The sequence below is a fragment of the Brachycentrus maculatus genome, unplaced genomic scaffold (genome assembly GCF_059751285.1).
Source record: "Brachycentrus maculatus isolate JH-2025_06_01 unplaced genomic scaffold, ASM5975128v1 h1tg000258l, whole genome shotgun sequence".
Taxonomy (NCBI): domain Eukaryota; kingdom Metazoa; phylum Arthropoda; class Insecta; order Trichoptera; family Brachycentridae; genus Brachycentrus; species Brachycentrus maculatus.
Genome location: NW_028281009.1, coordinates 1622501 through 1649799, shown reverse-complemented (window position 1 = coordinate 1649799; position 27299 = coordinate 1622501). Strand labels below are relative to the sequence as shown.

The 27299-nt window shown below is 28.5% G+C and overlaps 1 protein-coding gene across 2 annotated transcripts in view; it reads right to left on the bottom strand.

The window, feature by feature from the left end:
• Positions 1-27299, bottom strand: part of LOC148305988 (uncharacterized) — a 61494-nt gene that overhangs the window by 4748 nt on the left and 29447 nt on the right. The window contains exons 3-6 of one of the 2 annotated variants that reach the window (XM_088265815.1): positions 21403-21531; positions 19574-19688; positions 4072-4247; positions 967-1029 (exon numbers count right to left, since the gene is read on the bottom strand). In XM_088265815.1, coding sequence (XP_088121941.1) covers positions 967-1029; positions 4072-4247; positions 19574-19688; positions 21403-21531 — 483 coding nt within the window. The remainder of the gene's footprint in view (positions 1-966; positions 1030-4071; positions 4248-19573; positions 19689-21402; positions 21532-27299) is intronic. The other variant, XM_088265816.1, reaches the window with a different exon arrangement.

The following is a 27299-nucleotide window of genomic DNA, read 5'->3' as shown; positions in this document are numbered from 1 at the left end:
TAATGTGAAAAGGAAATATTTATTTTTATTTTTTTCATGCATACATGAAATCATTAAAATAGTTAAATTTTACTTGCTGGACAAATTTACATGTATATAGATATATTTTAGAATGTATTACTTTTTGTTATTGATCACGAAAGAAAAATATAAAAATAACCTGGTCTCAAAAACACAGTTTGAGAAACACAAGTAATGAAGTGTGCAAACTCAAATCAAATGTTGGGAATGTATTTTTTCAATCCTGACCATTACATAGGACTTAAAAAGTTGTAAAGTGTAAAAACAAAGAGGGAATTTTAATCATACCATGTAATTTTAGGGCTAACATATTGAAACTGCATATATCTTCTATCTCTTATCAGCAGCTCAAAATAATTCATTTTACTTCACAATAATATAACAACTTTTAATTTTTAAAAACTAAAACTATAAAAAAACTTTTTAACAAAAATTATTATAATTTAAGGTATATTGTATTGATTTTAAGGATCAACATTATTAAATTATTATTAACAATTCCATCCACTATCATATTTAAGACATATTAACTAAATATGCTATAAATCCTTATGCATAATAGCCAAGGATAGTTTTCTAAGGCAACTAATAAAGTTTTCAATTTAAAAATGTAAAAATGTAGGAAATTATATTTTTTTAATGATTTTTAATTCAATTACGTCATAGACAATGCCAAAAAAATATATAGAAACTTGCACTTATACTATTGCCTTTACTTACTTTAATTAAAAGCAAGCAAAACGAATTATAATGATGACAAAAATCTATTATAAGTTTTTTTTTGTATTTAATAAATTATTTAACAAGCAAACCATTCACTACTTAATGGCTCACCCTGTATTTATAATATAATGCACAAAAACACAGCAACATGCAGACAGCCTAAGGGCCCTAAAGGGATGAACACAGAGTGTAGTCACGGGGTTTATTATCAGTTTTACTTGCCTGTACTCTTCTCTTCCAAAGCATTGTCGACAGCGGCAGTCAGTTGAGCAGTCGGCATCACTCCTGATGATGGAGCAGCATGCATTAATAAGCATAGTGTTAACATTATTTAAGCTCAGCAGTTAAATGACTTTACCCCAAAACGTAATGATCGCAATTAAGCTCCAGGGTGATTGATGATAAAATTTCATTGGGGTCGTTTTTCATCATTTGTTACAGCCACCTACTAACAACCCCCAGCGGAGAATGAAATGACAAAAATAATGTTTTCTCCCTTGAATTCTATCAACCTTACGACAACAACAAAATTCATTGTTTTTTATCAAAACAATGCGATTTTTTTATAATGAAATGAGGAAAAAATATCATTTGGGATTAAGAGTAATATATTTTATACTTATTTTGCAATAAAAGTAAATATGTTATTGAACTACATGTACCATAAACACATTGAAATACAAATAACGTTTAATTGATCATGATTTTATTAGAACAAAGCTCTATTAATTTTTATGGAAATTCTATTTATTTCGCGATAAGAATTTATTTAAAACAATTCATTTATACACAAGATGATATTTCTATCATACAAGAAAAAGGGTAATTATTGTTTAAACTGTATGGCAAACAATTAAGAAAAAAAATGTAATAAATTTTCACGATATTTCTACCCACTTTTTCTTCAGTTTAAAATGTAGCTTGGCTCGAAAATCGTAAAAATTTCTCTCAGTGCAAAAAAATTATTGAGTTTGATAAAACGAACTTGAACTTTGATTACTCAAACATTAAAATCTCAGAAATTGTATGTTCTTTTGAATAAAAGAAAAATAATATAAAATATTTATGAAATTTATAATAATACAATATGATAGAAAAAAAATTTATACAAGATTTTACAATATTTTATGGATAAGTTACAGTTTTCTATTGGTACAAAACATAAGACATCGATGTCATTGAAGCTTTTTTAAGGCAATTATTACTACAAAAAATATAAAAATTCCTTAAAAATATAAACTCCAATTTGATTTTCTTTACCCACTCAATTCAATTATTCAACAAAACTTATTTTGTAACTCGAAAAATATTTATGAATCTGAATTTATTATTTATATACTTATTAGGAACTCGTGTTTTCTCTCTTAAATTCGGCAAAAAGTATCCTAGCTACTTTATTTTTCAATTTTCAAATAAATCTATACATGAAAAAGAAATAACACGAATAAATAAAAACGATCGTTATTCACGTTTATTAATATACTCAAATAGTCTAATATTTAAATAACTCGAAGTATTTTCGAAGTACTCGTACATCGAAATATTTTCTAGACTTAAAAAAAATATGACAAACTGATACGAAAAACATTTTTAAATAATATAACGAATGCTTTTATATCCTCAAAGGATTCAAACATGACTAGTTTTCAACTTATACATGTTTTTTACGAGTAAGGTTATGTAACCTTGAGTGTTCTAATCATTGTTTGAATTCTCCTTTTCCTACATAATATTACTTTGTTTTTAGCCTTTTATTTCATTTACCTACAAATATATCTAATTTTAAAGTATTAAGATCGTACTGCCAAACATGCCTTCCTTTGATTAACAAATAAGTTAACACCGCATCGATCCGATACGGTGCCCTGTACGCCGTTGGATGCGGATAGGGGTCAGATGTTATTTGTTAAAATTTATTTGTAGTTCGAAAATAGCATCGTTTTTTATTTGTATGTTTTAGGTTCGATTCTCACATGTCGCAAATTACTTTTTTAAACTAAAGCGATACTAAGTCTGTCCTGAAAATGGTATTACATTTAGAAAACTTCAGAGCATTATAAATGTGCCTACTATACTTTGTACAGCGAAGGTATCTACATTCTAAGTGAACTGGACAAATGGGTCAATTACTCTTTTCCCTTTCAATATTATGAATCTTATTTTCCCTTTCAATATTATGAGTGTCATTTTTGCTAAGATGCTTTTGTTTTACAAATAAATAAATAAATATCAAACAATATCTTCTTTAGTCGGCAAAAAATGTTAAAAAGATTTTAAAATATTGATCTTTTATATGATATGTATTCTTTAGATTTTTCCTTTTGCTTTTTCTTTTTTTAAAGAGAAATATTTATGATTTTATTAGTTACAAAAATAATTTAATTTCATTTTAATCAATGAGCTTAAGTGGCTCATTATCATCAAATAGTGGTCTACCCACTCTAGTGGGTTCGAACCCAGAAACTCTGACTCAAACTGACAGAAACCGCGACACTAACCACCCGACATTTATTAACTGTTATTACGTAACTAGACTTTTTCTTTATTTATCAACTAAAAGTAATAATAAGGTATTAAAAGAAGACCAATTTCATAGCAAATTGAATTTTCCTGAAAACAAAATACTAAAAAAAACCTACAAATCTACCTGTTTACCTATTAGAGTATTGCAAAAATAAACATATTTTAGCTGTTCATATTTTTTAAAAATCCATTTGCTCTTTTTTTTAATGTACATACATGTAAACAGTTTTTGTTAAACATTCGTTATCAGGTACAAAAAAGAGATGAAAAATGAATAACGCAGAAATAATTTTAAGTGTATAATTATATGTAGGTTAAAAAACAATTATGTTTTGAATATTGAAAGCATTAACTTTGTGGATCACATTGATATATTATTTAGAGAAATAAAAAGACTTTGTTTTTTTATCCACTCACATTTTTATTAACAACCAATTAGTTTCGGCAACAACCTGTTGCCGAAGACTCAGTCATAAATTAAACCCAGAAGAGGGCAACAGGTTGTTGCCGAAACTAGTTGGTTATTAATAAAAATGTGAGTGGATCAAAAAACAAAACCTTTTTATTTCTGAAAATAATATAAAAAACAATTCCCAATGTACTCTGTTATTGTAATACCATATAATACAAATGTATGGTTAATGATAATTATGAAATGTATTAGGGTGAGAAATATACCTGGGTAATACATGGTCTGTTTATTATATTATTATATTATTATATTATTATTATATTATTATATTACCTGGGTAATACACGGTCTGTTTATTATATTATTATATTATTATTATATTATTATATTACCTGGGTAATACATGGTCTGTTTCCTCGCCGTGTAGTTTGCTTGAGGGACTCTCATCTCGCAGACGAACTCTTCAGAGTCGTTCAGATCCTCATCCTTCACCACCACAGACCCGATGACGTCAAACAAGCCCTCCGCTCCCGCGACCACCTCCGTCTTGATGTCTTTTATCACTTTTCTAGAAAAAAAGGAAATCTAATCTATATTTATTTCTATAAAAAAGGTAAAAAAGGTGTCCCCCTCCGTATTGTAATGGTCAACACGCTCGGCTACCGTTCTGGAGGTCAAATAAATATAAGTGATTTTTTCACTCTAATATTCATTCAATATAACCCTGGACTGGTACCTGAAACGGAAGGCTGATCACCTTTCCTTCGTGTGTTAACGATAAAGATAACACTGTGTTTATTTAATGCAGTGCCCTATGCACCATTGGGATGCAGATAAGGGATTGAAAATATATATATATATATATATATATTCTGAATTCGCCAATCACTTAATAGAAAATAATCACTCATTTGATACAAAAAAGGTCTAAATATATTACACACATGCAACAGAGGACTTAAATTAGAATACTTAGAAATATTAGAAACTAAAAAGGCAATTAATAATAATTTACAACTAATAAATACACAAGTAAATGATTTTGCTAAAAGTCCGTTTTTAAATTTGTTTCCAATCCTCATCATCCCTGATCCCTTTTGACTGTGATTGCCAATCGACAAAAAAATAAAGCCACTTGAGATCTACCTAAGCTTCGTTCCCTAACCGTCAAAATATTTTGAATATTGTTTAGTAGATAGCGTTTTAGTATTAATCAGTCTTGATAAAGAAGCGGTTAGCTTCGAAACCAGTATAATCAAATTATCATAAAATATTTAAAGTGATTTTAAAACAAGGCTACATTTTAATTATAAAAATGTAATTATGTTCAAATTAGTCAACTTCTCATAAAACAGTAAAAGTAGAGTTCGTGGCGGGCGCTGTCGCTGTTTTTTTTAAAAGATTAATTACCATAGTTTGTTTCAATTTAAAAATTTTGCTTAAATTATTTATTAAAAAAACAGATCTACATAAGTACCTTCTTCATTTAAACGTATAACTTATTTAGTGCATACTAACTTACTTTTTTATTATTTTCGTCCTTGATTGTTTTATTTTCTGTTTAATCAAATATTTGTAGCTTATATTAGCTCTTTTAAACAATTTTTTTTTTCTGATTTCTATTGTATTATTACCAGTGCCTTTATTATAACCAAAAATAAAATGTATACCCACACACAGGTCATGCCTTTGTAGGATCTTTTTTCGTATTCATATTATATATTTTTATGTACTTGTAAAAATAATATGTTGTGAAATGCAAAAGAATTTAAAATAAATAAAAAAAACATTCAGGTTTGTTTTTAAACTTCGTTACTTTACTAAATTTATTTCTTCCAAACTATCCGCTGACATGAACCTTTTTATTGATTAGGAAATAGTAAATGTAATTGTGTTTCGATGAATAATCAGTCATTAACTCTCATTGTGAGTATGTCCAAATACTTGTTCACAAATCTGGATCATCTCCAATTATATGAGTTATTTTTCAAATTATTCTTTGACATCTCACCAATAAATGTCTGTAGTGAAATTCAAGTACAATGTTTTGAAATTGGATTATATATATAGAGCTTCCAAGAATTTAAGTAGTGTGGTTTTCAATCTTGGGTGGAATTGGTGAATGTGACATGTGGTCACTTTAGCCAGCCTATGTCGTAAGCTCCGTAAATCCCCAGACTTCCATATTCTTCTTCATCTATGTTGAGATGTCAAAAAATATCACTATTTATCTATCATCTATCGCTTAGACGTAGTTCTACGTTAAAAGCTCTGAAGAACGTATCCCGGTATTTTAAATCACTGATTTTTAATTATTTAACTTTGTCACCTTAATGGTCTTAGGATTAAGTCCAAATGTTACGAGCAGGTCGCCTTTGTTACCGAGGATTAGTTTGAATACCGAGAAAATTCTTTGTTAAGACCCTACGGTAATAACGCTAACGAGAAAAATCCGATTTCATATATTGTATATCCAATTTAATAATCTACACGATTTAAAAATAAAACACTTTTGTTTTTTTTTTATTTTGCAAACAATCAATAGATTTATTCATTTTCACGTTCGTACTTTACTTTGATATTAATTCCAAATTTATATATTTGATCTCATTGTTTTCAGCCATTGTTTTCCCAAAAGTGGTAAGCGTAACGATATTCAACCTCTCAATTTATTCATTTATAATTAGTAAACTTTATAAAATAAACAACTTTGCTTTTAACCACTTTTTATTGGTACTTTTCTCCAACCGGTTTCAACAAGAACCTTGTCATCATCAAGGTTATACATGTTTAACCCTGATGATGGTTCTTGTGGTTCTTGTCGAAACCGGTTGAGGAAAAACACCAATAAAAGGTAGTAAAAAACAAGGTAGTTTTGTTTTATTAAGTTTATAAAATGTGCCGCAAATTATATATATATAAAACATTTGAGTTATCATAAGCAATTGAATGACTAAAAAACATTTCCGTGAACATTAAAATCCCCAAATATGTTGAAGTTCATCAATCTGCATATTGCAGCGGAAGTACCTATATGGGCAGCGTCATCGAACGACATCAATCGAGTTGCGCTATTGTAGGGAAAAATATTGCAATACGAATCACTCGACTGCAGTACGGCCACGGTACAAGCATATTTAAAATACTATGCAGGACAGAGTTGCGTAACTATTTCCCATAAATATCATCGCGATGTAACTGAGTAAAAAACCCTTTTGCTTACAATTCCATCGACCACCAATCTTTAAAAAGAGGAATTTACGGACATCTCAAGCAACTAGATTCAAATTTGTTTTACAAGGCAATTGTCAGTTAATTTTTGGGTCAGCCTAAAAATATCGTAAGAGTAAAGTAAGGTAAAAATGTTGACTCTCAAGCATAAAAACTAAACATCTTCGCAAAATTCAATTCGAAGATGACAAGGCCCATTATAAAATTAGTCGTACATATTTTTATGAAACTTAAAAAATGATTTTAAGTTCATATTAGGAAAAAAATCAATTTTTCAAAAGAAAGATAGTAAACTAAATAAATGACGAAAAACTATTTTTTTAACTATCACTTCGGCTCAAGTGCTAGTTTGGGCTCATTCTCGAAGGGGTACTCGTGAAAAACTAATTGGGAGCCATTGTTCTAAGGGAACCGAAGAATAATATGAATTTATGTATTAATTTTAAATCAAACACAGATTTTTTGAGGCTACTAAGTTGTATTTTATTAACAAAAACACATAAAAAAATATATTGTGACAAATGGAGTTCGACAAATTAAACGCCAAATCAATAAATAATAATATGAATTTTGAGATACTTTTAATCCGGTTGGAAATTTCGCAATTTGTTTTTTTTTTGTTTATGTTATAAACGGATTGAATATTTATAGTGTTTAATTTTTGTAAAATTTAAATTAAAAATGGATAGAAAACAAAAAATGGGTGGATAATCTGGGCATTTATGGGGCCTAAGCCCCGTTAATGCCCAGACTTCCATATTCATCTTCATCTTTGTTGAGATGTCAAAAAATAATGGGAAACATAACTCCTAATTGGAGATAATCCAGATTAATGAACAAGTATTTGAACACACTCAAAATGTTGTAAATACATTTATTTAGATCTAAGACTTCTTAGAATTTTAACCTACCAATGGTTATGCAGATTAAGAGGACGGTATCTTTACTCGATTATATCTCGCTTGTGTATTGACTTCTTACTCCCGCATTCATTGTTTTCTCGCATCCATAGCTTATTTTTATAGGTCCCGCTAAAACGATAGAGGTTTCACTGTGTTGTAATTTATTTAATGACAAAAATAACGCCATAATTTTACCTGAACCATGTAGTTTTCAGCCTTTCAATTGATTAGTTATTTAGCGACATAATGTAACTATATTCTACTGAGATTCATCCCATTACTTCCGCCATTGGGATTATCCAAATATTTGTATAGTATTAACAAGATACGTATAGGTGTAGTCATCCGCGACACTACATTGATGGTCCCAGAGGCATTATCAATATCCGAACAGTTCCACATTATTCAATTTCACGTCATTAAATTCTGGAGTAGGTTTATTCCATTAATTATAGTATGATGCTCTGAATATAAAGGGAATAAATTAATTTGTATGGAGTACCTATTGCTTAATTATCGCTACATGAATCTCATTTGAGGCCATTTTGAACGTTTTGGTAATTTATTTGTTTTGTTTTATTGAAATGTGAAGAAAGATCAACCTGTTTTACAATTTATAATAAAACAACAACTTTGTAGCGTTTTTCAGTTTTATTTTAGTTGACAAGTGAACGGATTTCCTTGTTACTAACATCATAAAACTGATAACATACGTAACGATAGAACCCGATCACTGATCAAATAAAAAAATATGAAAAAAGCCATATAGTTTGATTTGTAAAATGGTGCTCCTTTATGAATCTCAGTAAAAAAAACTTAGATCAATAACGTGATTCCGACATCATCAGACTAGTCTGATGATGTCGATAATAATAAGCCTGGTAACTGGGCAAATAAAATAAAAGTAAAGAAACTATACAAAAAGTTGTTGTTTTTATCATATAAAATAAGATTCCGCCTACAAATGTCAACACAAAATTTAAATACGACTGCAAGGAATTTTTATTAATACTTTTTTGTTACTTTTTTAAATTATTTCCAAAAAGTCCAACAGACTCCTAATTCTAGATACAGTTTATGCAAAACAAATAACTATGGGCTAAGCTTTAACTTTTAAGTATCATACCGTGTTCTTTTACGTAAGTTTACTTTTTATGTATGGATATATATTTATATAATATATATATAATATATATATATATATATATATATATATATATATATATATATATATATATATATATATATATATATATATATATATATATATATATATATATATATATATATATATATATATATATATATATATATATATTTATATATATATATATATATATATATATATATATATATATATATATATATATACATATATATATATATATATATATATATATATATATATACATATATATATATATATATATACACATATATATATTTATATATATATTTATATATATATATATATATATATATATATATATATATATATATATATATATATATATATTTATATATATATATATATATATATATATAAATATATATATATATATATATATATATATATATATATATATATATATATATATATATATATATTTATATATATATATATATATATATATATATATATATATATATATATATAAAAATATATATATATATATATATATATATATATATATATATATATATATATATATATATATATATATATATATATATATATATATAAATATATATATATATATATATATATATATAAATATATATATATTTATATTTATAAAATAAAATATATATATATATATATATATATATATATATATATATATATATATATATATATATATATATATATATATATATATATATATATATAAATATATATATATTTATATATATATATATATATATATATATATTATATATATATATATATATATATATATATATATATACATATATATATATATATATATATATATATATATACATATATATGTATATATATATATATATATATACACATATATATATATTTATATATATATTATATATATATATATATATATATATATATATATATATATATATATATATATATATATATATATTTATATATATATATATATATATATATAAATATATATATATATATATATATATATATTATATATATATATATATATATATATATATTATATATATATATATATATATATATATATATATATATATATATATATATATATATATATATATAAATATATATATATATATATATATATATATATATATATATATATATATATAAATATATATATATATATATATATATATATATATATATATAAATATATATATATATATATATATATATAAATATATATATATTTATATTTATAAAATAAAATTATAAGTCACTGTTCCAGAACATTCGTGTTGAAGTGTATTACAAATGCCAACCGATATTATCAATGTGACTTTACATTAAAATGAAACAATCGATTAAACGTATTTCTACATTCCATTTCATTAAGTTTCATATCTTATCACGACAGAAATAATATTAATACACGCACATAAACTCAAATAAATTCCACACGCACCTACAAAATAATTAGTGAAAGGTCATTTTAAGTATCAAAATACCAATTTTACGTGAAGCTATGCTTTTATTTTAAACTAGATATATACGGCCATACGTTGTTGTTCAGTGAGGATAAATGGAAAAATATGAAACACACATTTCTAATGTTTAATTTCAAAATGCTTATAAAACAATGAAAATTATTAAAATACATGAAACAACAATCCATTAAAAAGCATTGAAAATGCAAAGTGACACAACCTGTCAACAAGAACTCTGTTCGGTATGACCAATTTACAGTATTGTGTTAGTTCCAGTTATGTCAGTGTCCAGTTATGTTGGGAAAAAAATATCAATAAAGCAAGATTTCACCTGTCACAGGTATAAAACTAAACCATATAATAATAATAATAATAATAATAAAACCCTTATCCGCACCCCAATGGTGCATAGGGCACTGTGTCATATAAACGCAGTGTTATCTTGATCGTTTACACATGAAGGAAAGGTGATCAGGTACCAGTCCATGGTAATATTGAATAAATATTACAGTGAAAAAATCACTTATATTTTATTTTACCCCCCTTGGGAATCAAACCCGGGACCTCCAGAACGTTAGCCGAGCGTGCTGACCATTACACTACGGAGGCGGACTATAAACCATATAAACCTAGTGTTAATTTTTTTTTAATCGGTGAATTATTTAAGAAGTTTCCCTAAACAAACATTTATTTATATTTTGTAGATTGTAAAGTTCAAAGAGCATTGAGCACACAAAGAAAATACAATAAGTCTTTGAAAGAAAAAAAATACGTATTTCATTGTTATTAAAGAAAACGACGTGTGCATATCGAAACGGAAACAAATGTAATATGAAATAGAGAATGGATATTTGTGTAAACAATGCATCACTAGTGTGTAAGAAATAAATAGATATAGAGGAGTCGCGTGTAACAAAGGACGGCAAATATGTTCGACGAAATGGCAATTTTATCAAGCTAATAAGTACAGAATTTTTATTGTAACTGCAGAGTGTTGGTAGAAATCCACATTACCCACTGAAATACACACCATTATATGTACCCCTAGACCATAATAAGAATAGCATTTATTGTTAGTATATAAGAACATTTTGTATTAATTTTTAGTCAGTGTATGATAATGTTTAAATAAGACGAATATTATCATATTTCATATGTCACATATTATCATATGTCGCTCATTCCTTTAAAAAACGTCATAAATAAAAAATCGACAATTTTCAGATGTGCATGTTTTGCAGCAAAAGCGGCACATTTTTAATTTAATATTTACCCGCTACAGGGCAGAAAGTGTTGTTTTTGCATTTTGTAGGAAAGTATTGTTTAATTATTTTTTGAAATATACAAAATATATTTCAAATGGAGAAAACACATTCAGGTTTTACCCAAAAAGATCTGTTGCACAGTAAAAAGTTCAATAAGTGGCTTGATATTTATTTTTAATGCATTCTATTATATTTTTAAAATTTAAAAACGATCTCCTGAAAAATCAAGTTTTTTATTTATTTATAAATGACGTTGTTGAAAGGAGTGAGCGATATATGTAAATAAAAGTAGAATTTTGGATGTACATATTACTTAACAAGTACAGAATACTTAGATTCGAGTTTTGTACTGCAATTTCATTGTGGAGCTACATTTTATGTGAAGAAAAATAACACCCATTTAGTTTTTTCCACATATAATATATCATTTTTTCACATATTTACCCATATGTGGAAAAAACTATGTCCTTTTTATTTTATTATATACAGATTACTTCATCTGAATTATTAATTTTCATTACAGTTTATTCAGTGTCTTCTCTAGAGAAACCGCACTGTATAAGATTATGTACGTTATCTTCATTATTCAATTGAACGATCAAGATAACACAGCGTCAATAATATCCACCATTGGGTGCAAATAAGGGGTTGAAGAAGTATAAAAATGGTATACGAAATTCAATTCGTGCAAGTCCTGTAAAAAAAAACGTTTTCATCCTAAAATTAAATAAATGCATTATTAAAGATTGTATAAAAGGGTTGGAGTCCAAAAGTTCTTGTTTCAGACTATCAATAACTCCCCCTACCTCCACTTACAGTGAAAATATTACAAAGGAAAAAATGTGTCATTTCGAATGACATAGCTACTGGACTAATTCATCATTGTATCGATCCATTGGACTTAATGGTAAATTATACCAACCCAATTTCCATTATTATTGTAAAATAATAATTTGTTACCCCTAACCACCGCCTCCTAAGTAGATAATAAATTATAATTCGATTTATATAATTATACATAAATAAAACGGTAATGGTGCGACACAATTTCCACTGCTGTTTTGATTTCCGGTATTGATTCCGGCTATTGGCTTAGTTACTCTAACTTACATCTTGATACCAACGATTTATACATTTGAGAGCAGAAACTACAAAGGGGGTATGTGTTTTAATTGAAATTTTGCTTGGTACTATAATAATGTCTTTTTATTGAAGATTTGTTAAATATTTACACAAATGAAATATTTACAGAATTACAATTTATGACTGTCAAACAACTATGTACTAAAACTATCCTTACATTTACATTTAAGAATTTCTCTCACATAGCACAAAATATCTTCCAGCAAAGCACACAAATCACAACTGACACATTTTATCTTAACGTACATGTAACTATAAAATCCAAAAAAATATCTTATCTAACACATACCTCTTTTGGTCAAAAAAAACTTAATAATATAAAAGGACTATTTATAAATGGATAATATAAATGGGTAGATCTGAAATAGACCGTATCATTCAGCTATATCGATTTTTAATATATAAAAAAAATCTTAACAATTTTATAAATGCATACAATAAATATTATAAAATGATCCCTCGGTACGGAAAAATTCAGTGAGGGCACATTATTGTAAATTTTAATTTGTAATTTTTAATTCATTCATTCATTCAAACCCTTATCCTCACCCCAATGGTGCATAGGGCACTGCATCATATAATAATAATATAATAAAACCCTTATCCGCACCCCAATGGTGCATAGGGCACTGTGTCTTATAAATGCAGTGTTATCATGATCGTTTTACACATGAAGGAAAGGTGATCAGCCCTCCGCTTCAGGTACCAGTCCATGGTAATATTGAATAAATATCACAGTGAAAAAATCACTTATATTTATTTTTACCCCCCTTGGGAATCGAACCCGGGACCTCCAGAACGGTAGCCGAGCGTGCTGACCATTACACTACGGAGGCGGACTAGAACTCATATAAACGCAGTGTTATTTTGATCGCTAACACATGAAGGAATGATGATCAGCCCTCCGCTTCCGGTACCAGTCCAAGGTAATATTGAATTATAAGAGTGAATGAAATCACTTATAATTTGTAATTAGCAATTATTAATTTGTTTTTTTTTTAATTAGTAATTTATGATTTATTATTTGTGTTTTGTGAATTTTTATTTGTAATTTGTAATTAGTAATTTGTAATTTATAATTTTTTATTTGTTATTCGTGATTTGTAATCTCTAATTGTGTAATTAATTTATAAATAAATACATAAATCGCGTTAATATTTACTCGATGGCATTATGCTATACCTATTTTCTGGACTTAATGACACTTTCCTCCTATGTACCTTCCTGGCCCAGTTTATACACAAAACACAGAAATATTACGCTTTGGGGTTGGGAAGCCAAGGCATTCTTTGTTCCGAAAAATGTTCATTTGGTCTGGTTTACGATTAATAATAGCGTGACCGACTCAAAGCTCTTATTTCCCTCGACACTAAAATAAACTAATGTGAAGTAAACAGAATTATATTTCCGTTGAAATAAATGAGCCCTTATATTTTGTAAACCGTGAATAAATCATTACTGAATAATAAGTAACTTTTGTACTGACATTTGGAATTGATGTTGTTATTTTTTTGTATTTATCACTGTGACCTGGAAAGATTTACAGTTAACTATACCTTTACTTGAAACATGAAACGTTGTGACTACTGGCCCCATGGTTAAATTTTGTTAAGTCATTGGTGTACTTTTTTTAAATATTTATACTCACACTTAAACCCAGATATAGAAACCGCACGTTAGTTTAAACAGTTGTTACATTATTTGTATTATTTTTTTCCAACAATCTTTTAAAAAATACATAATGACATTCATTGCATTCTTCAAACTTGTTATAAGCTTTAAAGTTATGAAATTTTCATAATAACAATAATAATAATAAAACCCTTATCCGCACCCCAGTGGTGCATAGGGCACTGCGTCATTTAAACGCAGTGTTATCTTGATCGTTTTACACATGAAGGAAAGGTAATCAGCCCTCCGCTTCAGGTACCAGTCTAGGGTAATATTAAATAAATATTACAGTGAAAAAATCACTTATATTTATTTTGCCATCCTTGGAAATCGAACCCGGGACTCCCAGAACGGTAGCCGAGCGTACTGACCATTACACTATGGAGGCAGACAATGAAAAGTTATGAAAATTTCATAATATCCTTCTTTTTTGGTAATGTGACAGTAACATTTTTTTACAGATTTTGACCAAAAACCTATATAGGTCCGTTAAATAATATCATTCCTTGTTTGTGTTTGTATTTTTAAAATAAAATAATGCAGTTTCGTTTCAAATAATAAAACCAATCAAAACTTTTACCAAAAAAGTGAGTTCGTGGCAGCATCTATGTTTGATTTAAGTCAGTTTTTTTGGCAGAGATTACATGCATATAATTGAAAACTGGATTGTCATTTTTTTTTCTAAAGGTTTTTCGTAAATACTTGTTTCAAATATTTGAAATATGATTTATAAACGTACTTACAATGTACAAAAAAAAATACTTAATGCCAACAAAATTAAAATTAATTAGATTTATAGCCTCTTGTTATTCATTTAGATGAAATCTACATCATTCAACCCCTACCTTATCCGTTATTTAATCTTAACTTACCTTTTTAATTAACCAAGGAATTATAATTTTCTCCCAATTTTAATACAAACTTCAACGTTTTCTTAGTACGAAAATTTAAGTGCCTAAACACATATTATTTAATACGTTTTCCACACCACTTCGTATTATGCAATCTCAATATCAATCCGCTATTGAAGTAAAATTAAAGTTTTCAAAAAAAATATATATACAGTATTATATAGAGTTGGGTTAAATTTAGACATAATATGTTGGTAAAAAATAATTAGATAAACAGATAGGGTTTCATACCCGTACTCGTATAATCTTGAGTAAGAGTCCCTCCGTAGTGTAATGGTCAGCACGCTCGGCTACCGTTCTGGAGGTCCCGGGTTCGATTCCCAAGGGGGGTAAAATAATTTTAAGTGATTTTTGCACTGTAATATTTATTCAATATTACCATAGACTGGTACCTGAAGCGGAGGGCTGGTCACCTTTCCTTCATGTGTAAAACGATCAAGATAACACTGCGTTAATATGACACAGTGCCCTATGCACCATTGGGGTGCGGATAAGGGTTTTATTATTATTATTATTAAGAGTCCCTGTAGAATAAACTTCCCCGAAACTTTTTTTTTATTATTAAAAACCTCTTTATTTAGTTAATTAATTCATAAGTAATTATGAGCCGTTCACTGTAATGTTATGGTTAGAGCGTTTGACTACCGTGCTACAGACCTTGGGTTCGATTTCCAGTGTTAGTGAAAATAAACATTAGCGATTTTCACTCTAATGCATATTTAATACTGCCCTGGACTGGTACGTGAAGTGCAAGGGGGATCACCTTGCCTGCATGTTATCAAGATAACACTGCCATAACACTGATAACATTTTTATTGACATCTCATCCCAGATGAAGAAGAATATTAAATTATGGGCTGTTTCGGGGCTTACGACGGTTATAGGCTGGTTTAAAATATTACTTTACACACATGTAACATTCGCCAGTTCTACCAATGATTGACAACCACACTACTCAAATTTTTGTAACTTCTATATGTATAGTTCAAATTCGAAACAAAATTCTTCTCGATATTCTTCTTCATCTTTGTTGAGATGTCAAAAAAAAATAACATGAAAAATAACTCCTCATTGGAGATATTCCATATGAATTAAAAACGACGATATAAGAAAGGAATGTAAGGCTGAACGAGGAATGATTGAAAAGATTAGGAAGAGGCGAGGAGTGTATATCAGGACAGAAGAGTGTGGCGTTCCATCCTCTCTGCCTACCCCTGCGGGGAAACGGCGTGATGGTAGTAGTAGTAGTAGTAGTAGTAGTATTTGGACACACTCAAAATGTTGTAAAATGATTCAAATAACCTATACGATAAAAATAATTTTCCGCCATATATTTTTTTGTATATATATTTAACTTTGTTGTATAGAAATTGCACGTCAAAATGTAAATCTTATTTATTTCAATATCAGGAGCACAGGAATAATGGAGTGCGCATGGAACTGTGAGAGTTCTATTGTCGGTGGAAATGTATGGCACAATGGCGTGTCTAGAAGGTGGCAGGTAGGTACCACACGATGGGTGCTAGGAGCTAAGTACCTACTCCAGCCGAGTATTTTTATCATGCAAGATACAAGGGAATTCAAGCATTCCGATTGGTGCATGTCCATTGTTCGTTCGGACATAACACCTCCACTCCAATATTGAAGCAAGGTCACGTGATTAATAAACCACACATTGTCATAAAACCACACGAGCCTATTATATCCACGACTAATTTTAGAACAACATATCAAGCCTCTTTTTAGTGAGAATTACATATATTATTTACCTTGCTAATTATAATAAAGGTTTATTTCTTTATTTATTACCCTTATCCGAACCTAATGGTGCATAGGGCAATGCATCAAAGTGATGCAGTGTTATCTTGATCGTTACTTACATGAAGGCAAGGTGATCACTCTTGCGCTACAGGAACCAGTCCAGGGTAATATTAAATAAATATTACAGTGTTAAATCACTAATATTTATTTTCACCTCCCCCCCTGGGAATCGAACCCGGGACCTCCAGCACGGTAGCTAAACACGCTGACCATTACACCACGGAGGCGGACAAAACATTTTGAGTGTGTCCAAATACTTGTTCACCAACTGGATTATCTTCAATTAGGAGTTATTTTAAAAGCTGCTTTCATCTCAATATAAACATATAAACTGAAATTTAAGTGAATTCAAGCACTTTGTTTCGAATTTGAACAATATATATTAAGAAGTTCCAAGGAGTTGAGAAGTGTGGTGTTAATCATGGGTAAAATTGGTGAATGTTACACCTGTGTAAAGTGATCACTGAAACCAGCCTATGACGGCCGTAAAGCTCGTAAATGCCCAGACTTTCGTATTCACCTTCATCTATATTGAGATATTAAAAAATAATTTAAAAAGCATCAAGTGCTAAAGCGATGGTTTTTTGTCAAAATAAAATAAAAATAGGTTTACAGATCATTAAGTGGATTTTTGTTTCTTCATAACATATCTTCTTTTGGGAACAGCAGGGATAATCTAGTGTGGGCCAATAAGGAACTTCTCAGCATTTGCTCGTTGCTGGGAGGAAACCACTTAAAACTCCTTAGGAGAAACCGGAATGTTGACTGTCGTCAACAGGCTTTCCGTTCCACTAGAAGAGAGTTCGGCATTTTGTGTCCTAGCTTGGTTTATGGAGCCAATGCCCTTTACTATTTTATTATCATATCATCCAATTGAGAGGTTCTATCATAAGGTATATTTTAAATATGTAATTATAAAGATATGTATGATAGATGTTCGAATGGTGACATAAGGAAAGGATGCAAGGCTGAAATATCAGCTTTATCGATAAAATTAAGAAAGATGTGTTTAGATGTTTTGGGTATGTAAATCGAATGAATGAAGAAAGGATAGTTGAAAAAGTTTATGAGGCGAATTCGGTTAGATTTTCTGGGTTCGAACCTATTCCACTATGATTTGATACCTCTTGTTAATTATGAACCACTTTGACTCAAACAAATAGTATAAAATTGAAGTATTTTTGTAGATAATAAAAATACAAATATGTATTAAGAATAATAATTAAATAATACATTCTGATATCAAAACGTCTAAACACCTTTTTCATTCATAGAATATGCACTGTGGTTTCCAAAGGGAAGGTAAAACTCCAATAACACGCTCTAAATTCCAAGATCTAACCCTTGGATACTCACAACCTCATTTTACTCCGACTAACATATAGCACCTCGGGGGTAGGGAGCGATTCTCCCACCGAAACGATTCATTCATATATCATGAACTCTGAATATAGAAATTGTTTCCAAGCTACGAAAGAGTATGTCTGCAGAAAGTATAAAGCTCACTGTTCTGTTCAGAATTTCAGTTACAGACGTGCACAATATTTAGTTTTTATATATTTTCTTCCATTGACGACTTGAGAAAACGTGAAAGATATACTGACTAGAATTTTACGTTCGTGGAATCTTTGAAGCTTGCTTCCATAAATTCTGAATATAGGGTAACACGACCATTACTGGTATTCTCACATTTATTGACACCGGAAAATATAAATGAATGTTCTTTTCGGTGCTTTATTTTACCTATAGAACAAATATTTCTATTTTTTTACATTCTACATTTCTACGAAATTATCGATCTAATAAGGACAAAAAAATATTAATAGAACACCTATTTTGTATGCGTTTGTTAGGTCTACTCTGATGGAAATACTTTAAGTATTTAAAAAATAATACAGTTACAAATGTATGTTGAATAAGTGGAGCTGTAATTATAAGGGAATATTTTCGTGGTTTTCTGTATATATTATTAATATGTTTAAAATATTTTATTTTTTGTTTCGGCATTCACTTTGTGGTAAGACATGATAAAATTGTAAAAGAAAGACACATGTTTTTACAACTTGAATTTATTTTATTATTACGACTAGTTTCGGAAACTAAGCTCCATCTTCAGGTCCAAATATAAACATATTACATTTATATTTAGACCTGAAGAAGCATAGCTTCCAAAACTAGTCGTTATAATGAAATAAATTCAAGTGGTAAAAAAGTTTTTCTTTTACACTGTTTTTAATATATTGATTATAATATATTATTTTTTCAATGTATTATAACAGTTATTTTTAAAGTAACGCAATTACTTACGATTGTGATATGATGGATATGGTGGGTTGAGGAAAGACATTTTCCGCAAAGCAAACCAGCTTCACAGAATCAGCGTCCTTTTTTTCTTGTCTTAACTGGAAATTCTTCCCGGGCGCTGGAAAATAAAAAATACTGTAAACAAGAAGAAAATAAATGGAAATTAAAATTAAATTTCAGACGAAAAACAATATGATGAGAGAAGGAAATATTGAAATATGAATGCTAAATGTGAGATAATTTTATATTTACGCATGAACATATTTAAAAAACATACGCAAATATAAATAGAACTAAACAAGTTTTTGCGAGATTGGTTGCTAGAGAGGATAATTTATTTGTCTTTTTTTCATCTTCCTTTTTTTAAATTTGTGTACATATGAATTGCGTATTATTTGCATATTTCTTAATGTACGTTTTTTAAATACCAGATGAGATCTTTAAATTGCATGTTCTTCTTTTTGTTTTTCTTTGTTTTATTTGAACTAAGTAGTAAACTAGTATTGTATTAACCTAGCCATGTGCTCTGTACAGATTCAAATGTTTGTATTATTTGATTTTTCTCAAATTTGATTATTAATATAAGATAAATATATAAATGCTATGGTAGATTTTTTGTTGTTGTTTTTTATAAATATAAATTCTTCTTGGACTTTATTTGAGAACTCGACAACAAACTGTTGATGATTATCAAGACAGAAGTCGTGTGTTTTCATTTAAAAAATATTATAAATTCATTTAACAAACCAGCATGATTGCAGAATAAATAATAAAAGTTAAAAGATTCCTTCATAGTACACATAAAAAAAATATTTAAGTGAAACAATTTTCGGTAATGCTAAAAAAATCAATTATTCTGTAATATATAAATTGTAAACTGAAGCTAAACTATTAGTGATAAAAATATATTTTTGAATCATTTCTTATAACTTAAATATCCAACAATTTTGCAATATCTTTATAAATATTAAGATAAAGATTTTAAAAATTTTCCATCGAAAAAATATTAAGAAAATAAAATAATCAATGACCACGATACTCTGCGATTATTTATTATTTCACAAAATTTCATATTTAATGTTACTTAATTTATTCTTATCAAAAATACCGAAGGTCTTGTGGTTCTTAAAAAAATTATTAATATTATAAACTGAATTTTATTTTATCTTTGTTCAAACTTGTTATTTCGACTGCTATATCTAGAGGTCGGGGTCGACTCAAACAAAGCAGTAAGCGGGAAAAAAATAGCGAAACTTATTTTTTGTAATAAAACTTTTACATTGAATTTACTTCGTTCATGTATAAATAAACGTACATATTTTTAATAACCATTTTGTAACCTTTCTCTTACTGTGTTAAAAATTCCACGTGCACCAGTGCACTGGTGCAAAATACATATCACTGCAGTGATATGTATTTTGTTTACCTTGTGAAAATGTGGTTTAAAAATGGGAAAAATGTGAATATTCCCTAATATTGCTTTTGTTTACAATAGTTGAAGTTAAAATGTAACAATTTTGTAATGTTAGCTCTGGTTTGTGTATTGGTGATTTTATCCCCGATTTTTTCACAAGTTATTTATTTCCGTCACAGCAAAGTTTCCATAATGAATAACTTTTCATTATGACACTTTCATGTATAACATAATTATATTATGGAGGAATACAAAAATTCTGAGCTAGTATATATTATATTTTATATTGATTTTCTCATTTTGAAAATCGAGTTATAGTAAATATATATCATGGGGAGGGGAAGATTAACAAAATAAAAGGAATGAATTTTGAAACAATGTGGTATTGTACAATAAAATATTAAAAAAAAACACTTACTGAAGACGAGCATTGTTTTTGATTTGTCGTCCTCGTCATCGAATGTTGAGACAACACAAGAGTAATTTCCCGACATGTCAGCGCCAGGCTTCAGGATCTTCAGCGCCCTGTGCGACTGAAGTGGGTCCTCTGAAACAATAAGGACCTTCCATCATCCCCTGTATCCTATTTCCGGTTCCGTCTCTCTACAACTTTACGCAAACCCTAGTCAAAGGGCCGAATGGCAACGATACTGTAACCTCCTACAAACAGTTTAATTCTCCTACCTACGCATGTATTGATAAAAGACTTCAAGGTTTTTACGCATATATATATATATATATATATATATATATATATATATATATATATATATATATATATATATATATATATATATATATATATATATATATATATATATATATATATATATATATATATATATATATATATATATATATGTAATAAAATACCTAGGTACCTACCTATACATTTTATTAAGTACTTACAAATAGTACCTACATAAAACAGTTCTACCACCAGATGTCGCATGCGTCGCACTGAATAAAACAAAACTTTTCACGTACAGAATGGTGCTACAAACATCACTTTACCATCTTTTAAATTAATAACTCATGACTTTAAAAATTGAAATTTTTATACTTTGACATCTCAAGAAAGATGAGAAGAAAATTAAAGTCGGGGTGTTTACAAGGCTTATAGGCTGGTTAAGTGATCACTTTACACATTTGTAACATTCACCATTCTATACATGATTGACAACCACACTACTCAAATTTTAAAACTCCCACATATGTACATCATAAATTAAATTTCAAGGACATATCTTAACTAGTATATGATATAGAAATATTAGTTTTACTTATTATAAATACTTTATTGTACTATACTGTAATGTATTTTACTGTAAATACCACCATTTAAGTAAAACTTAAATAAAAAATGGATAGATTTTACCACAAAGTGACTACTGAATGAATTAGGTAATGAAAAAGGAATATTAGATTGGAAAAAAGAACAACAATGGTGGCTAGGACACTCGTGGTCGCATACCTGCACTCGTACTAGCTTGCATAACGTTGACCTATAATTTCTACGAGTGTCTTTATCGGTATCTATAAGTATAAGTCTATTTTTTGCACATGTAATATGGCTCCTCGGTATTGGCAAATCGCCTGATTTTCGTTTCATTACTGGAACAACATTATTCGGGACCATGACACGTGTGTCTATTCCGAGTGCACGAAATCCACAATCCTTGAAACCCGCGACTGGCGGCTCAAGGAATAAAACAGTTCACGAATCGTAAAATCGATAGCCATGAGCCGCAAGAAGTTATTATACCCAGTTTATGCTCAGTTATCATCAAATATTGTTTTATACATGTATCAAATGGTAAAATCAAACACAGATTCGTTAAAAAATAACTAACCCTAACAAGGCGAAACAATGGTCACAAAATTGATTTTTATTGTGTTTTTTAAACAATGTGTCCGCCTCCGTAGTGTAATGGTCAGCACGCTCGGCTACCGTTCTGTAGGTCCCGGGTTCGATTCCCAAGGGGGGTAAAATAAATATAAGTGATTTTTTCACTGTCATATTTATTCAATATTACCCTGGACTGGTACCTGAAGCGGAGGGCTGATCACCTTTCCTTCACGTGTAAACGATCAAGATAACACTGCGTTTATATGACGCAGTGCCCTATGCACCATTGGGGTGCGGATAAGGGTTTTATTATTATTAAATATTTTACATAATTACATTTATTATTTATTATTAAATTTAATTTCTTAGATTACTTAATAAAAAACTAATTTATTTTAATTTTTAAATATATTGTACATATAATCAACTGCAATCCAATGTAAAATATTTCAAAGGTAATCTCAGTACTCCTTTCATTTATTTTTAACGTACTCTGTACTTTAAAACACGTTTAAATTATTTTAAAAACCATTAAATATTTTATATCCAACATTTCTACATCATCATTAAATTTTTTTTAAAAATTAGAACAACCTTTTAGATCTTATTGTGATATGGTATATAACACTCTCCTTATCATTCCTCGTTCACTTTGAGTAATACCACTTCATGAAGTAGTGTTTTTAAGTGGTGTTACACAAAACGAACGATAAATGATAAGGAGAGTATCATGAAATAGTGTTTTTAAGTGGTATTACACGAAGTGAACGATGAATGATAAGAAGAAGACTTCCGTATTCTTCTTCATCCTATGTTCAGATGTCAAAACGTAAAAAATCTCACTTATTTTAAAAAACTAAAATTAATCAACAAAAAACTAAAATTAATACCAATTTAAACTTTGATACTCGTTTATAAAAAATTTCTTTGTCACAAAAAGTCCAAACAAAAAAATAGGCAGAACCTCGACTCCTGTTTTTTTTTTTATTTCCAGTAAACTTTCACTCTGTATTTATTGTGTCTAAAATCAATATACACTTAATTTGTTGTATTATGCTTAGTGAAATTTCAGACAGCGAAAAGTATTTTTTTATCAAATCCATAATTTACGCACTTTTTCTCTCCTTTCGTTCATTAAAAAAATATCGCTTAAGCAGTTGATTTTTGTTGTTGGTGTAAATACTGTGAATAGCTTATATTTTTATTCAATATTTTCACTGTGAAATATAAGGATGAAAAAATATAATTTTACATTCAAAATGTCAGACATTCTCGATCTCTATTATAAAAAATTTGTTAATTAATGGCTGAAAGAGAATGTGGTATTTTACATTTCCTTTTTATTTAAAATAATCAAGTTTTATGGAGTAAACCCGATAATCCGTTTGTTTTAGGACTTTGAAGGATAATATAAAATGTTTGTTTTTCAAACCGTATAATATTTTGTAGTACTTTGAATCCTTTTTCCAATTAATAATGAACTCCTGAATATGTTGGTAATGGGATTCATTTGAGTATATTATTATTCGTGGAGTTATTTCGCATGCCAAGCCACTTTGCCATGTAAATTCACTCGTTTTGTTAAAATTTCAAACCGTATTTCCAATCCAAATTGATCCAAATATTTTAAGCTTTTGAATGATAATTTTTACATTTGAATTCATAAAACAAAATTAAAAACAATTCAGCGGAATTATTTATTATTTTACGGATATTTTACAGGCAATAAACCGATTTAAATAAATTGGAAATCCTTTTAATTTTTTTACGTGATCCGAATTCCTGTATATTTTCGGCCTGAATTCCAGCTGAATACAAAATGAAAATTCTCTCTCAAAACACCCTAATAAATTTTAATAGAAAGTGAAATGAAATATCTCATTTTTATGTTAATGTAAATCAGTTATAAAATACATAAGATAAAGATTGAAATATGATTTTTTCTTTGGCGTATATTTTATCTGCCTCTGCAGTGTTTTGGTTGACTTATTGAACTACGTTTTACAAGGTCAAGTTCCAGTGGGTCAAAATTACGAACTTTGACCTTTGAACTAGTTCAATATTTTAAGATATATTACACTTAATGTACATAACATTTAAAGATACGTCGTAACAGAGACAAAGCGTCTATTCATGCGACGAGAATAAAAGTCTAGGCACTCACATGGCATTAGCTGACATAAATGACTTAATATACTCTATTAAGTTCGCCATTTTACCTTTTATTGAATATCCAACTACCTAACTTCTTGTTGTTGGAGTTGTTTATATGGATTAATTTAACAACTGCTTTAGTATCTCTGTTGGAACTGACATTTGTTAAGAACTTCGTAAATTTAATAGCTTTCCATTTCTGACCATATACAACTTTCAATAATCTAAATCAGCGATTCTCAAACTTTTTGACGATGAAACACTTTTGTGAAACAATAAACATGCGATGGAGCCCTAAAATTAACAAAATCTGGTTTTATGTTCCTTTATTTTATTATAATAATTTAATGAACTTCAAACACAATACAGTAAACTCCCCTACTACGTTGAGATAGGTACCGCGTTATCGGAGCGAAAGTTATAAGGGGTTAGTGTTTTATTTGGTATTTATTCATTTTAACCAGGGGAAATGACTGAAACGAGTCATTGTAATATTTAAATATAATTTAAAAACATTTACCCTCTAAAACGTTCTCTCTGATAACATGGTACTTATCTCAACGTTATAGAGGGGTTTACTGTATATATTATACACTACTTAATGCTTCAAAAGCATGCAGTACCCCACACAATAATGCAATAAACAAAATAATACTGCATTGATTCCAAAGCTAAACCGATATTTTTGTTTCAGGAAAAAAATGAAAAGTTAGAATGGAGCTGTCGTTTTTTGTTTCGGGGTTGAGCCACCACATACTTACACATAACTAATGTAAATAAAATTGCTCCTTACTGAAATTCGTAAGATCTCTTAAAATGCTGAAAAATGCACATTCTATAAATACTTTTAAGAAACGTCTGAGACATTACTATATATCATTAGAATCTTTACTGTCCATCAAACCTCCTCCCTTAGATTTTCCCTCTACTTCCTTCCCTAAACTCCCCTTTTCCTTTGCTCTCCTTATTATCATCTTTTGTAATTTATGTTTTTTATGTCAGTTTGTAATTTTTGTGTTTTTTCATGCAAGTACTATCTACCCTTTGATTGCAAAACAGCCATATATGGTATCAAACGTTTTGATCAATATCATTTGTCTGTTTTAGGTATGTAGGAAGATATTGTTTTTTAGCAATAAGCCCGCCAATGCGCAATGTACTTATTTCTTTTCTGTACCTACATAAAGTTGAAATAAACAAATAATTAAAAAACTCTAGTGAACAGCTCTGAATTGTTTTCTGGATTCATCGATATCAATTGTTTGAATATTGTGATGAATAATTTTGTTTGCCTGGTAATTTTACTTACTCAACGTCGAACACGCATTACTTATTAAAGAAGAATTATATTATATTACGAAACGTAATTTTCAGTATTTACTCGCGCATTCGTTATGTTCCCTTATTGATTATTCTCCCCTCCTCTCGCTCACATTAGGTTTGACAAATATTGATAAACTCACTTTGGCTACGAGGAAAGCCCGATGGAAAATTATTTATTATTATGGCGAAACTTACTTCTGAATTCTATAAGTATTATGTTTCTGTTTGCGGGAAAATATAAACAGTCAATTATACAACTAAGTAGCGTGGTTATTTTGCTACATAGTGCAGAGCTGAAACAGGGAAAAGACAACTTGACTATACTCCCAAAAGCGCCAAATGTGAAAGACGCGTAATAGGCTTTTGGTTAGATGCCTTAACGTATGAAGAATAAAAGAGTCTGGAAGAATTAAAAAATAAATGTTTTGTTTACTGTAAGAAGATGTAAGTATATATATATATATATATATATATATATATATATATATATATATATATATATATATATATATATATATATATATATATATATATATATATATATATATATATATATATATATAAATATATATTTTATTTATTGTTTCGGCATTAACTTTGTGGTAAGACATGTTAAAATAATTAAAGAAAACACTTCGTTTTTAACACTTGAGTTTTATTATAGACTACATGTTTCAGAAGTTAAACTATGTAGATGATGTATGTATGATGTTTTAATAATAGTTTATATTAGTTGTAATATACGCTAATTTAAGAAATAAATAAAATTAAAAATAAATAAATAAAATAACGTATTTCATCATATTGAAACAAGCTACCTATTTACCTACCTAAGACGATGTAATTGTGACAATTTTTTTTGACATAACGTTCGCGCATATGTAAATACTTGATTGCATACATGTTTTCATTAATATCTTAAAAAATATATATTCACAGATTTTTGGTTGGTTGGATGATATGGCTTTTTAACAATAAGCCCGCCAATG